The following is a 14119-nucleotide window of genomic DNA, read 5'->3' on the forward strand; positions in this document are numbered from 1 at the left end:
CTTAACTTACTTACTTAATTGAGTTAGAAGGCAGTTCATCTCTTGTGTGGCCTCTGTAGGTATATTAAGAGGTTTATGCTTGGTAGCGGGGGTTATGAATAATTATTTCACTGATTGACTAAACCACTCGGTCAATTCCTGATTTTCACAAGTTTCGTAATCCCCGATTTGTAATAATATAATAGCGCTAATTTGAATCGACAACTCTCATTAGGAGTTTAAAGATTGATCCATTTGAATGTGCTGTCCTTGACACAATCCTTGTATGCTTCCATTGTAACTAGTTGATGTTTCCTATTCTTTGTCAGAGAAACTATGTACAGTATGGAACCTGATGTGCCATTCAGAACAATTTATATTCAAGGTAGAAATGACATGTTGCAGGGACAAAAAGTACAATTATTCAAAATATAGGTGAAAAATACAAGAAATGTAGTATCCTTTGTATTACCTGTATTGTGGAGAACATACATCAACAGTTCAGTCACTAGATGTCTTGCATAAGTTTAGACTTCTATGTCATTAGTGCCCATGTAAACAAGGTACTGCACAATTAATTAAATAAGAATAGTTCAGTTGCTGTGTTTATACCAATTGCACATACTATTGTGTATGCAAAACTGCAGACATTGTTTGAAATTGATGCCATTAAATGTATTCCCTACTGGACAAATAGATTTTGTCTTATTTTGCCATTACAGCGCTTCTTCACAAATCCACCTGCTTAATACTCTGAAGGGTGTATATGATTTCAGACTTCAGGGTGATTCAGAGCCTCTTCATGTTTTACAGGTAGGGAGCATAACCATCTTACAATGAGAGGTGGTAATCATAGCCATTTCCTCTATGGCCTCTTTAGTCTGATTTAGTCAACAACTCCAACAGCTTCAAGCCTCAGAATGAGAACAGTGAAGATTAAAAAAAACCCAGCTAAAATACATAACTTATATTTAATGTGTTATATACTTATAAAAAATAAATATAAAAACCAAATGATAGCAGACTGACACCATGTTACATAATATATAATCCTATGTGTTTTTAATACATATTCATGAGTGGCTCTGTTCTACTTCTGTCCTTCAAATACTTCAAATACAAGGAAAACAGTAAACAGAGTGCAATGTACAGTAGTTAGAATGCACAATGTGCACAAGCGATCTTAACATTATCATAACGTGGCAAAGAATCAGAGCTGTTCTAACTTCCAAGCAAAATAATTCAGTTGTTGGCTTTAGATGTTAAGTGAACAAATACTCTTATGTGTTTGCAGTTTTTAGAAAATATATAACTAAGTACTAGATCTAACTTCAGAAATAATAAAGAATATTTTGCCCAGCTAAAATATGGCATGAGATAGATCAAAACTGCAAAACTATAAATTCCAAATGAAGCAAGAAGGCACATGGTAAACATAGTAAAAAGATCGGTATTTGGTTTTGATGAGAAGGTTGCACATAACAGGCTAAAGGTCCTGATTTGCTTGATGATACAGTTTCTGGTGGTGATACTGTATATACTTAATAAACCCTCAGTTTCTCTAACAAACACTTTACATCATCCTATGGCTATGACACATTCATTATTATATTACAATTCAACTTCAACTTAAATTAATATAACAGCTGTTACATAAAAAATAAATATTTTCCATTAAGCCTTTACATTTGATTATGACTTCCCAGCCAAAAAGTTAAGAAAATGTACACAGCCACTAAATCTTGTTTGTGTTAAATTGTAGAAATAAACACTAGAAATAACACTAAAACCTGTACTTGCAATTAGGTCATTAGCACGAACTGTGTGGATTTCTATAAAGCCTGGGTTTTCTTCTTCAATCTTTTCAATTTGAAGAATATGTTTTCCACCTCAATTTTGATGATTTCATATCCATCTTTTGTGGAAACATCCTGCTAAGCAAGTAAACTGTATTAGAGGACTTCAAAGCTCAGTTAAGAACAAAGTGAAATATGAAATAGTCCATTCCTTATTGTCGTTTTACTAATGTAGTAATGTGAGGGTTTTACATTTACTTAATTACAAATGGGAACAGTAAATAGACTGCTTTGATGGCAATTAGGAATCAAACACAATAAAAGGCACTCATACATAGATTCTATACAGTATATACCATATGTGATTAACAGATATAACACCAAAATATGCATAGCAAACAAACAAGAGTAAACAGATATATAGTATTTTTACTTACTAATCATTCTGTGGTTTTCTCATTAGTTGGTCATTCTTTGAGTGATTGACAGTAACCTCTGACCCATAGTCTTGGGTACCAGACTGAGAGGAATCATTTTACACAATTACTGTGCGGGAACTGTTACTGAATGGATCAGTTAACAATGTCCTTCACTGTGTCAGACTTGGAGTATGTTGCTTATCAAAGAGGTCACTTGGCTACAATCCTAATGATTGTCGATACAATGCTAAGTACTTACCCTATACTTTACTCTATACTGGGATGTATTAAAATGCATCAGATAAGTACAGTACTTTATATACACCAGTAGATAAAGTACTTATTAATACAATTTTGTTGCGCTTTATGCCTCTCAGTACATTTAGGCAAAACATATTTCTACTGTATATATACAGTTATTTTTTATATAATAATAATCGATTTGACCATGTTTCTTACAGGTAACTTAAAATGGAATGGTGGAAATGTTCAAATAAAAATACAGGGTGAATTTTTGTTCAAGTCAATTTATTTTAAAGCCTTTCACTATTAAATGAATTATCCAAATCAGTGCAAATTGCATTCACATGCTATATTTAACAGTAACATTGCACAAAAATACATAAAGTCCAATCAAATTATTTTCTCAAAATGCTTAGTTGTAAATTATGAAATAATGCATAGAAAAATAAACGGAGAAGACAAAAACAAACCAGAAAATGCCTGGAAAATACAAGATTACACAAAACCCAGAATGGAAGACATCATAGGGTAATTAATACAATTAATATAATAAAAAACCAAGAAAGACTCAGCAAAGAATACAAACAAAAATGTACATACAGTAACTGCAATTATCAAAAATACACCTTAGGTGGGTAGGTACTTATTATTTAGTTTCTGTATTGTGCTTACCAGTTTAAATACCACAGCACAAGTTAGAATTGTTGGCCACATACAGGGATCTGCAGATAGCATGACTGCAACCACAAAAGCCTGGCTACATTAACAATAATTCAAAAACAATATGCTGATCCCCAAAACATCCCAAGACATAAATTATTTAACAAAGTTATGTCAAAGGATGTGAGGGCTCATTTGAAAGTAAAGTGTAAGATTAGTGATGTGGATTTCTTGTTGTTTTTTTATTTAAAGCCAAGTGTTTCACAAAGAATAACATAACTTTCAGAAGATTTGCCAGAGTGAATCAGGATATCACAGGTACGTGCCTACACACATAAAACAGAAAGCTTTGGAATGCAGAATTATACAAGGATTAGCTCGTCTCCTTTTAGTGAATGAGCTTCATGAATAGGTTTATTTGCAAAGCAGAACTAAAAACTGCATTGAAAAAAACTGGTAGTTTTTCGTTATTGCTGCATGGAATCCTACTTTTCCATCTGCTTATTGTAATTGTATTTTATTTCTTAAAAAAATATCTAAATTTAAAAGAAAATACCTGTGAAAAGGGCAGCCTCTGTTTTCTTTGATACTTATGATAAGTGAGAAGTAGGCAAAAAGTGGCACAGACCATGTTCTTTCTTTCATAGTGATCTTTTAATGCTAAGCAGCCTGGCGTTTTGAAACAAAATAAAGATTGTTCTGGGGTTTGGGAGATGTGGACAAGGTTGCACTGGAGAAAAACAAATGAAAAGAACAAAGTACATAAAACCAAAATAACCCCAGAAATTCGAAAGCATTATAATACAATAGAAAAACCTGTGAAACCCGCAGAAGAGCAGCCCCTGGACAATACAAAAAAAACCCTCTTTTCCACATTTCAAAGGATGAAATTCCTGCAGTGCCCTTGGTATGTTAAGCAAAGAGGAGTAAAGTAAGCTCAATTAATATCACGAGGATTCTGCCGGCCTTTTTGTGGTTAAGGATCTAAACTGAGTTATACCCTATTCAGTGATTTCAGTTCCTAAAATCGTAAACAAAGCAAACTAAAAATTTGTAACTGAACAAAAATAGTTACATTTAGAATAAAAAACTGAACAATGTAGAATTATACCGCCAGCAGTGCAAATAATGTTAGCAATGTGGTATACTTTATTATTTGAATTTACCAACATATCAAGGCCTGTATTGAATTCTACAGTATATAATGAAATTGTTTTAACGGATCTCAACTGCTTATATTCATTAAACTGGATGCTGTGCCCTGCTTAAAGTCAGTCGTACACTCTTGGGGTTATATTTAGTTTTTTTTTTTGGCTGGAGAGAAACAGAAAGCCTCTGATGAAATAATGGGGGATTTTCAACCTGAATGAGCCATAGATTATTGTACCCATAAGGACTTCAGTCAGTATTGCTTTAGAGGATCACCCAATGAGTAAAAAGCTTCCTTTTTATTATTAGTCAATGTGGCACTGACAGGGGAAGAGATGCCTACAAGCACCAATAGGACTTCAGTGCTCAAATTGGCAAACCAGAGGAAGGTCAGAGGAAGCAGAAATATCATGACTGAATCTGACAACCCTCTGAAGATACAAACACAATGTACTACATAAGCCTTTGAAAGGTACATGTGTTCATTTGCCTGTATGGAATGATAAACATTTACTATTTTGTAAGGTAAGCAGGAATATGAAAAATATGGAAAAAACTTAATATTATCTTTCAACCATTGTTTGGACATTAAAACATCTGGTTTGTCAAAAGTCTAGAAGGAACCCATTTCCAATTCCTGGTGTGCTGTTAATATAATAATGATACAATTTTATTTTATCTTCCTTACAGACGACAGGTTCTCCTCTCATTCAACATAATTTCATTAACAGATTTATTCCAAGGTTCAGGACTTTATAACCTTTACTCTGTGACTCTACTACCATGAGATCAGTGTTAGGTTACTTTTCAAAAGTAATCCACATACAGTACATCACATTTATTAATTCCTTTACAGTTATGTTTACAATTTAATAAACAGTATTTTTTATTCTGTATCAAGAAATATAAAATATAATATTTTATTAAAATAATTTAATAAATAAAGGAGTGGAGGGAAAATGATTTGTCATCAGTTAAAGGGATGCAGTGTGTAAAGTTACCATTTTAAGAAACACAATCCTTCTTGAAAGCAATTTCCTATTAAAAAAAAAGAAACCAATTGTGCAAGTATCTGTAATATTTCAAAAGCAACTTTTCCCAGATCTGGAGATCATCATAGTCCTCTCTGCCTGATGCTAAAAGCCAAACTTGTATTAACAGCTTTCTCGTTTCTGTAAAACGTTGCTATTAAAGGTGGTTTTATAAACTCGATTGAAGTTTGTAATTTTACTATTTCTGAATTCAGTTTCAGGTGGTACTATGATTCATGCAACTGCCACACAGATCTTGGGTTCAGTTTAAGAGTTGGGTGCTTTCTGTATGGAGTTTCCCTGTTCTCCCCCTGTCCAGAGACAAAATTCACCTTCAAAAGGCATTGGTGACTCTAAATAACCTGTATGCATGTGCAACTTCTGACATTCTCTCCAGAGTGTACCCAGTATCTGCCTTGTACCCTTTGCTTTCTGAATCGATCTAGGTATCTGTGTGCCTGACCTGGAATAAGTGATTTTCTGGCAACTAGATGATAAAAATGAATTAAAGACTGTCCAGAAATCAATTTTGATGATATACTAAAACAAAAAGAAATGAATTTGAAAAAAAAACCATTACATTAGCATAAATTGATCATTTTTCATACAATTGAAATACACATTGGCACACGTTTCATTATGTTTGAAAATTAATTTACTCTCAGTTTTCTTTTTAAAAATGCAGGATACAGTGCTGTTCAACTGTTTGGAACACAAAGTACAGAGATGCTAGGGAAGAGAATACAATTATTTCATTTTTTAAGTAATCTCTATTCCCTATTAACTTTGCATCCCTAAATCTACAGTATAATAATCTTATCTTTTCATATTATACAGCATGTTTCCAAACTTGGATTGCGCTGTACACTATATTAGCAGTAAACTTTCATGAATATATTTATTTTCCATACCATTTTCAAATATTCTTGAAACCTGTACTCTTATACAGAACATAGAGTAATGCTGTTTTCAGGACTGCCCTGGGCTTAACAGGATTGGTTTTCATTCTAACAGTCCTTCAGTTCAGCGTTTGCCAAGTTTCATTTACATTGAGACTTGTTGTATTTGCAGTTTTCACTTTGGGAGATATTCCCATGGATACAGTTGCATTTAACCTGAGTTCCACTCATTGAAAGTGGTCTATCCTTTGGATTGCAGAGAGGTCTTCCTTGATTTTATTTGGAAAGCAGCCAAATGTGAAACTGTGCTCTTTAGATTTTAGTATTTGTTTCACATATTAATCAACATTTGTCTGTTTGCATTGACCTGCAGTGTTATTCACCCTGGAGTACAAATTTACCAATGTGATTCTATTGGAACATAGGAGAACCTTTTTACAAAGGCTATTCTTCCTAGCCTGTTAAATACCTTAGTTTCCTTTTTATCCCTCTTCTCATACTGCAATCTTACCTGGTACAGCATACAGTTCTTATTGTATTTGTATTTGAGCAATAGGCTCCTTACCTCTCTATTCAGCTAAAATTTGTAAATATAAATGTTTAGTCTGTCATAGAAACTGTAAAATATACTAACAAACAGTAAATAGATTTATTCTCCACAAGACTATAAAATGTTTTTTTTTAATTTGTTTTTAATGAGGGCTTCTTTTAAAGCTTTTTGTAGAAGAAAAAAACGTTTATAGATTGCATACCGTAGGACATCGGAAGGAATCTGCAATGCAACTAGAGACTTATTGACTGACAGAAGATAATGACATCCACCATTTTCTAGTTTCACTCTTCTTGTAATCATTTCATGTTATCCCCAAAACCTGTAAACTGGTGTGTTTCATTAGGACATGTAAATCATAAAATATAAATATATTTAAGCTTGAATAAGTTAAACCAGTGTGCTCATTTTAAAAGGAATGGATAAATTAATCTACAGTTCATTCTCTATAGTCTCCATAGTCTTTGTTGCTTGAGTAAGCTATTTAACTGGACACTGATCTTATTTGTTTTGTATGCTTATTTTTGAGAATTCATCTCTAACAGTTTAAAACCATGTTTGAGTTTCACTATGTGAATATAAAGAGAAAATGCAATTTTAATTCTTTGTAAATCTAATTGTTCATCAACAAAAATAGTCTTTCTTATGGGAATATTTCACTGTACTTCTAATTCTTGTGTACTTCTTCATATTCTGGTGCTCAAGAATGTCTCTTATATAAGTATATAAACGCAGAGTATACTCCAGTGGTATACTTTAAACATGTTTGCAGTTTGAGCCAGCTTTATTATTCACACTGTTATTCTATTCTCCAGCTACAGTGGTCCTTCTGATAGAAAACCTCCTCCTCCATTGTTAATGATAAAAATACTAATATCTAGTACTTTGCTTAATAAATATATCCATGTACACGACTAGAATGGGTTGCAATGCAGGCAATTACTGCAACTACTACATTATTAATATGGTAAGGGCCTGGCAACACAGCACATGTAACTGGATGCATTGTGATATAGATCTCAGTCTGTCTCTTAACATTCTACCAGTGAAAGGAATCACATGGGACAGCTGTAACAGATGTCCCTGAGGTGCACAAGGCATTAAAAAACACTAAATATTTTATTATTGTTAATATTTTGGAAGAACTTCAGATACCACAGAGGGCAGGAGTGAGGAGTGGAGGGTAAATGTTCTACTATTGGGGGAAAAAAATATATTTTCCCAAACTTTGTCCACATACAGTACAAAATATTACAGAATGAGCACAATAATTTATAAAATATAAACAACCTGCTAGAGTCAGAGGGCTAGAGATAAATGTTAGTGGTGTTAAGATGCCTGCTTTACAAACAAATATGAGGTACTCTAGGTAAGAAGTGCATTTTAATTCCTGTAAAGAGTCCAAAGCCAACCTTCTGAATGTAAAAAGGCATATTTAAATAACAATTCTTGAAGGGGTTTGAGTACTGTCTAATTAAACTTAAAGTATTAACATTACCCATACACTCCATCTTCCCATCAATATTAATATTCAGTGAGGTTACTAGTCCCATCCTGTGACATTACAGTTTTATCCATCTATGAATTCAACGGTGTTATTATTATTGAGGTTCATTTTTCACTCTGAAATGTGCATACTGAATGAGATACTGGGTCTCAGGAGTGACATCATTCAAGCAACAAGGTAAGAGCCTCTTGGGCTTCCAGCATTTTTAGATTTTACAACCATTACAAATTGAGCTCCAAGACACAATGGAACTAATGACACAGTGGAACTAATGACATAGGAAATGAAAACTTATAGTGAAATTAAGTGGCTAATAAGGAACAAGTAAAGGTTTATTCCATGCTGAAAAGAGAAGAAAAGAAACACAATGTTTCACCTGTGGAGCCTTCTTCAGACGTTAGAAGGAGAGGGAAACCCCACCTACTTGAACTAAATATGTTAATATTTTCATTTTTGTGATATTGTTTTAGTCGTTCTTTAAACACCAGATAAGTTTATAAAGATATTTCCTGTTTCTTACAAACATGTCCATAAGACCATCAATCAGAACTTTGTGTGTGAGTAGATCTTATTTGAAAATCAAGACACCTAAACACAGCACATTTACCCAAAACATTTTTTTGTGGATTTTATGGGTAAAAGCTCCAAAAACATGAACTACATTTCCATTGACCTAATGATTTAGTGTTATGGAAGGTAAGAGTTAGAGGTATTAAGTTACTGATGTCCACAGTATACCTCAGGATTCCACAAAACAGGGGACATAGTGATGGTTACATTTTATTGGACATTTTGTAGCTACTACATTGAAAAACAATCCTGAATTTATTAAAAGAGAACGCTCTTTGACCTAAATCAACATTAATGAATTTACAAAAAAATCAGACAATGTGCCTATATTTTGTAGATCTTGGGCCTCATTAACTTCCTTGATTTTCATTTAATAATATTTTGTATGCATCACAAAAACGGAACCAGTTCTATTCCACTTTCATAATGAGTTACATTTACACATCACCCACAATTTGCCCTTATACATTTCCCCACCGACTATTGCCATTTTGCCCACTTTCTGTTGCGACATCTTTGTTTCAGGACATTTCAGGTTCTCACAGCATGATTCTGATCCATGGCAGTGAAGAAAACGCAGACGGCTGCGGTCACAAGTGTGTGCATCCCTTCGTAGAGGAGCTTTGGGGAGAACACACTCCAGATGAACAAGTGGTACCGCAGCGCTGTGACGAGAATGATGTAGGCTGCAGCTGGTATGGATCGAAGCAGTGCAAAGCAGTAGCAACCATGGCCAATGGCCGCTGTGCTCCTGAGGAAAAAAAGGTAAAAGGTGAATCCCCAGGATTTAGAACATCTCAGCGTCTTGTAATGATAAATATCAGATATATTACTATGCACACACCCCCAGAGCTCATCTGGAGCAACATCATTAAGGTGAAGGGAAAACCGTAATCATCAGCCTTGCACCAATAGAAGGAGGTTGACACATACTACCCAGAAAATTTTGCCCAGCAACTTTTGTTTGGCTCAAAGATGATTCTGACTCATTTGAAACGCCCCGGCACATAAAAAACCAAGCCAGATCTCATCATCTGTTCACATGTGTTCACTGTTTACTCTTAATTTTCAGATCCTGCAAATAAATAGGTAGAAGGAAATATATTGAAAGCTTAGCTGAGCTCCTCAACGTAAAAACAAAATAAACAGGGTTACAAAGCTAGCAAGAGATGAAGTTGAATTGTATAATAAAAAGAATAAATATATAAACAAACTCACTGCTGGCTCCAGGGCAGTACAATATCACCTTACATTGACAGTTGCCTTGGGGGTTTCCTCTTGGTTTGAAATTGCTCATTTTTATATTCTGGAATCTATTTAACTTGCAAGGTACTACTGTTTCATGAATGAAACCTTTGCAGATGTATCTTTTTTTAAAGCAAGTTTAGCATTAAGTGCCCAGGCAGAAGTAGGGTTTGCCGTTTCACCAAGATCTGAGAGAGTGTAATCTTAATAATCCCTACTCCGCCACCCTTGACATTGAGCAAATTGTGTGCCAGCACTTGGGGAATCCCTGGGGAAGGTATTCTGATTATCTCAAGTGATTGGAAAAGACTCGGCATCGAGAAAACCAGCCATGTACAACAATGCGTTCTATGTTGAGATCCTATGGGCAATATGCTAGATTTACAAAGAAAGTCTTAGCACACATAGTTGTGCTATTAGGGCAAACCTTCTTTATTATACGTTTAGAGGAGACAAACATGAAGGTCTTAATAATGGAGAACAGAAGCCACAAGAGTGGTTTTCTCATAAATGACAATGCACAACAGTTCCTCTGAACTTTTTTTTTTCATAAGTTGTGGAAAATGGAGCACTGTATCGTACATTTGGCACTGACTGAAGGAGAGGCACTTCTCTTACACCACATGCACCTGGGAAGCTGTGTCAAAAGGAACCCTGACTGACTAATCTGACCATAATCTTGATCGCAGTTGGACCAAGCTTTGATGCCTGGACCACAGAACTCAATCTGTGCCTGGGTGAATGCCTTTACCAGCTTAGTCGAACAGGAGCCAAATTACATACTGTATGTGTGTTAGTGTGAGGTGCTCTAAAGCCACTGACATTCTCTCTTATTCATAACAAATCTGAAAAGTTGAATATGATGTCAAGTATTTGGTATTCAAATGACTGTGGAAATATCTCACCTTTTCCACAACATTGCTTTGATTTTCCTTTTGTTACACTCTCTATGTTGATATTCCCCTGCAAATAATTTCTCACAAATATCCTTAAGGTTTATTGTGGCATACCATAGTAAAAGTACAGTAAACTACGAAAAACAGAGATGACTATAATACAGCAGACAGAGGTATGAAAAAACATGGGATATTGTGACAGGCAAAGTAAACGCACAGACAGGTTTTACAAAGCAATTTTGCATCATTACCGTTGCATCACAGAAATAAGAGCGCTCCACCCGTGAAGAAGTGCTAAATTTGGGGTGTGATGCGCAGTGACAAGTTTTGCCTCAAAGCATCAGTGAATGGCAGGTGCAACAACAGCCCAGCATATTGTAATTAATCTCGTGCTCTTGCAAAGGCTCACTGAAGCAATGGAAATGCTTAGTATTATATGTCATTACCAATTTACTAACCTGCCAGGATCCCACTGTGTCTACCAGGCACCGCCTGATTTTGTGAAAGACAGATTTATGCTTCTCTGCATGGATCTCACCTCGGATTTGTCTGTCAGATGAAGGCATACATTTCCACAGCGCTACAAATTATGAGGCAGGATTGAAAGATAAAACTACTATAAGTCCCAGTCTTACCAACCCTAGAAATATCGAAGGGGATACTGAGTTTAACATGTCTTCTTATGATTACACCACCAGCCAGAGAGATACCCTTACAATGTGAAACATGTAACTGTTGAGTCACTGAACAGAGAAATATCCCTCTCAAGCATTTTGATCATACAGGTGTTCAGAGATCCTTAAATGTGTCAATATTCTAAAAATAAAGCAAATTACACTATGCTTATCATTCATATCAATTCATTCATATACATATTAATTTCAGAATTACAAATACAAATTGCATGACAGTAAAGCAAAACTAAGAGTTTTGACTTTACTGTCCTAACTTTTAAAACGTTTTTTTTTTTTTTTAATATTTTGAGAGACACCTCAGAAGTGATACTTTATTATACTGTATGTATATGCTAGTAACATGAGGTTTTAGGGCTGGGTTTGTGCTTTAATATCTAATTTTTGTGAATAGTGTTCTGGTGAGCGTAATTGTTAGATTTCTTGAAGCAGTATGACTTCTTTTTTTAAGGATTTCCAACCAGCTATTTTCGAACCACTTCTTCTTACTCAGGATGCTGGAGCATATGCCAGCAAACAACAGGCACAAGGCAGGGCACATCCTGGATGGGACACCAATCCACTGCAGGGCACACTCAGTCATAAACATGGACACAGATATACACACACTCAAACCAGGACCAGTTTTCCCAGAAGCCTACCAGTATCTTTTTATACTGTGGGAAGAAACTGAGTCACACTGAGGAAAACCAATGCAAACATCTAAACTCCAAGCAGATAGCACTTTAAGTCTGGAATTGAACCCAGGGTCCCAGCTAGGCACTTTGCCACCATGCTGCCCATGCTTTAAGGCTGAATATGCTTCCTATGGCTACAATGCTTTCAGCTTAGACTGCTTGAATACTACTATGAGTTTGGAATTCCTATCAAAATCAACTCTTCTTAAAAGAGCAAACAACGGACATCTCTGAAGAGTAATTTCATAAGCTGTCCACTTATCTGTCCCTCTCTCATGAGGGAGTCACAATGGCAGCAGATCCAGGTTGCCAAAATAGCTGTACTTATCTTTCTGACTCAAGACAAAATCAAGTTTGACTTAATGGTGAAATCATTAAGTGAGCCCTTTTAGAACATCAATAGAGATGACACAATAAAAACATCAGTCACAGAGAGGTACCAGAAAGGGAAGACAGAGGAGAACAATTTCTGTCCAAGTAATTTGACCATTACAAGTACCAGACTCTAGCCCTTAAGAAATTGACTTGTTTTCTGTTTTGGGGAAAAAAAAACTGGTTTCCATTTTGTTTTTTCCTTCAGGCTAAAATAAATCTTATTGTCTGGTGATGCATTGCTTTGAATAATGAAGGGGATTCCCATTTTTTTAGCATCCACTTAAAGAGAAAATGTTAATTTTTATAAATTTTTCTTCCACAGAAAGCTGATATTAGTACTTGACTCTTATCTGTACTGATCTGATTGATATTTCTTATTCTGTCTGTAGTTTTAACAACCACAAGTTTGTAACAGCATGAATTCCATCACTGATGTGCTGAATTTACTTAGTTAAGTTCATTTTGTTTTCTGAATGTCTAGAATATTAAATTCAGCACATTTTCTTATTCACCTGTTGTATTTTTTTAATTAAATTTGACACATTCAAGAGAAGTGGGACCTGTTGTAAATTTCCAAGATTCATGAACTCATTAAAATCACAACAAAAAATATCACACCTGCTTCTCTGTAACTATCGATATTTATTTATTATAGATATCTATCTATTAAGTTGCCCACTCACAAAAAGGAACTTTAAAGAAGAAATTAAGTCTGTATTGTGATCTGTTACATTTTTGCATTCTTGAAAAAAAACATGAAAAGCTTAAACTAAGGTGCAAAATATTATTTGCACTGATGCACTGGCATGTTTGAAAGTCAGCATGGGAATAACTTTAAACACTGGCCTTGCGCTGGTTGAAGGATTATTATATTAATATATCACAACAAGAAAAAAACAACTCTTAAAACTTTTGCTTCAGCAGAGTCCTGATAAACACACTTTGTCATGTTGTAGCTTAACGAATCTGTGTTACGTGCCACTGTGTATATTCATTTGTGTGCCTCTATCCTTGTTATAAAATGTATGATGAAAGAAGCACATTCTAAGCATGAAGACTCTGTCTAGTTTTTTTTTCCCTCAATTCAATGTGACCTTTAAAGGTCATTCTTAATTGTAATTTTAATTAAAAAGATAAAGCAAAGAACTTAACTAAAGATGTCAGCACTTTCACAACAGAGAAATTATGCAAAAATTCACACACTATTTTTACCAGTATATTTAGCTCATTGTACTGTTTACTGTTAACATAGAGCGAGACAGAAAAAATATATTATCCGGGTGGCGGTACTCAAGGATGGAGAAGGCAGAGTCTTGATTAAAGAAGAACAGATCAAGCAAAGATGGCTGGAGTACTTCAAAAATCTGTTAAATGTAGAAAATGAGAGGGAGAACCTAGTGGAGGCAGACGTAGTGTGTGGACCAATCCAAG

At 34.8% G+C, this 14119-nt stretch overlaps 1 protein-coding gene across 1 annotated transcript in view; it reads right to left on the reverse strand.

Moving 5' to 3' along the window:
- Positions 1-2705: 2705 nt before the first annotated feature.
- The window catches only part of pigg (phosphatidylinositol glycan anchor biosynthesis class G (EMM blood group)), a 135561-nt gene continuing 124147 nt past the window's right edge, over positions 2706-14119 (reverse strand). Inside the window, exon 13 of the mRNA XM_069190969.1 lies at positions 2706-9554. Coding sequence (XP_069047070.1) covers positions 9335-9554 — 220 coding nt within the window. The 3' untranslated portion in view covers positions 2706-9334. The remainder of the gene's footprint in view (positions 9555-14119) is intronic.

Source organism: Lepisosteus oculatus, chromosome 1, assembly GCF_040954835.1.
Source record: "Lepisosteus oculatus isolate fLepOcu1 chromosome 1, fLepOcu1.hap2, whole genome shotgun sequence".
In the NCBI taxonomy this organism is placed as follows: domain Eukaryota; kingdom Metazoa; phylum Chordata; class Actinopteri; order Semionotiformes; family Lepisosteidae; genus Lepisosteus; species Lepisosteus oculatus.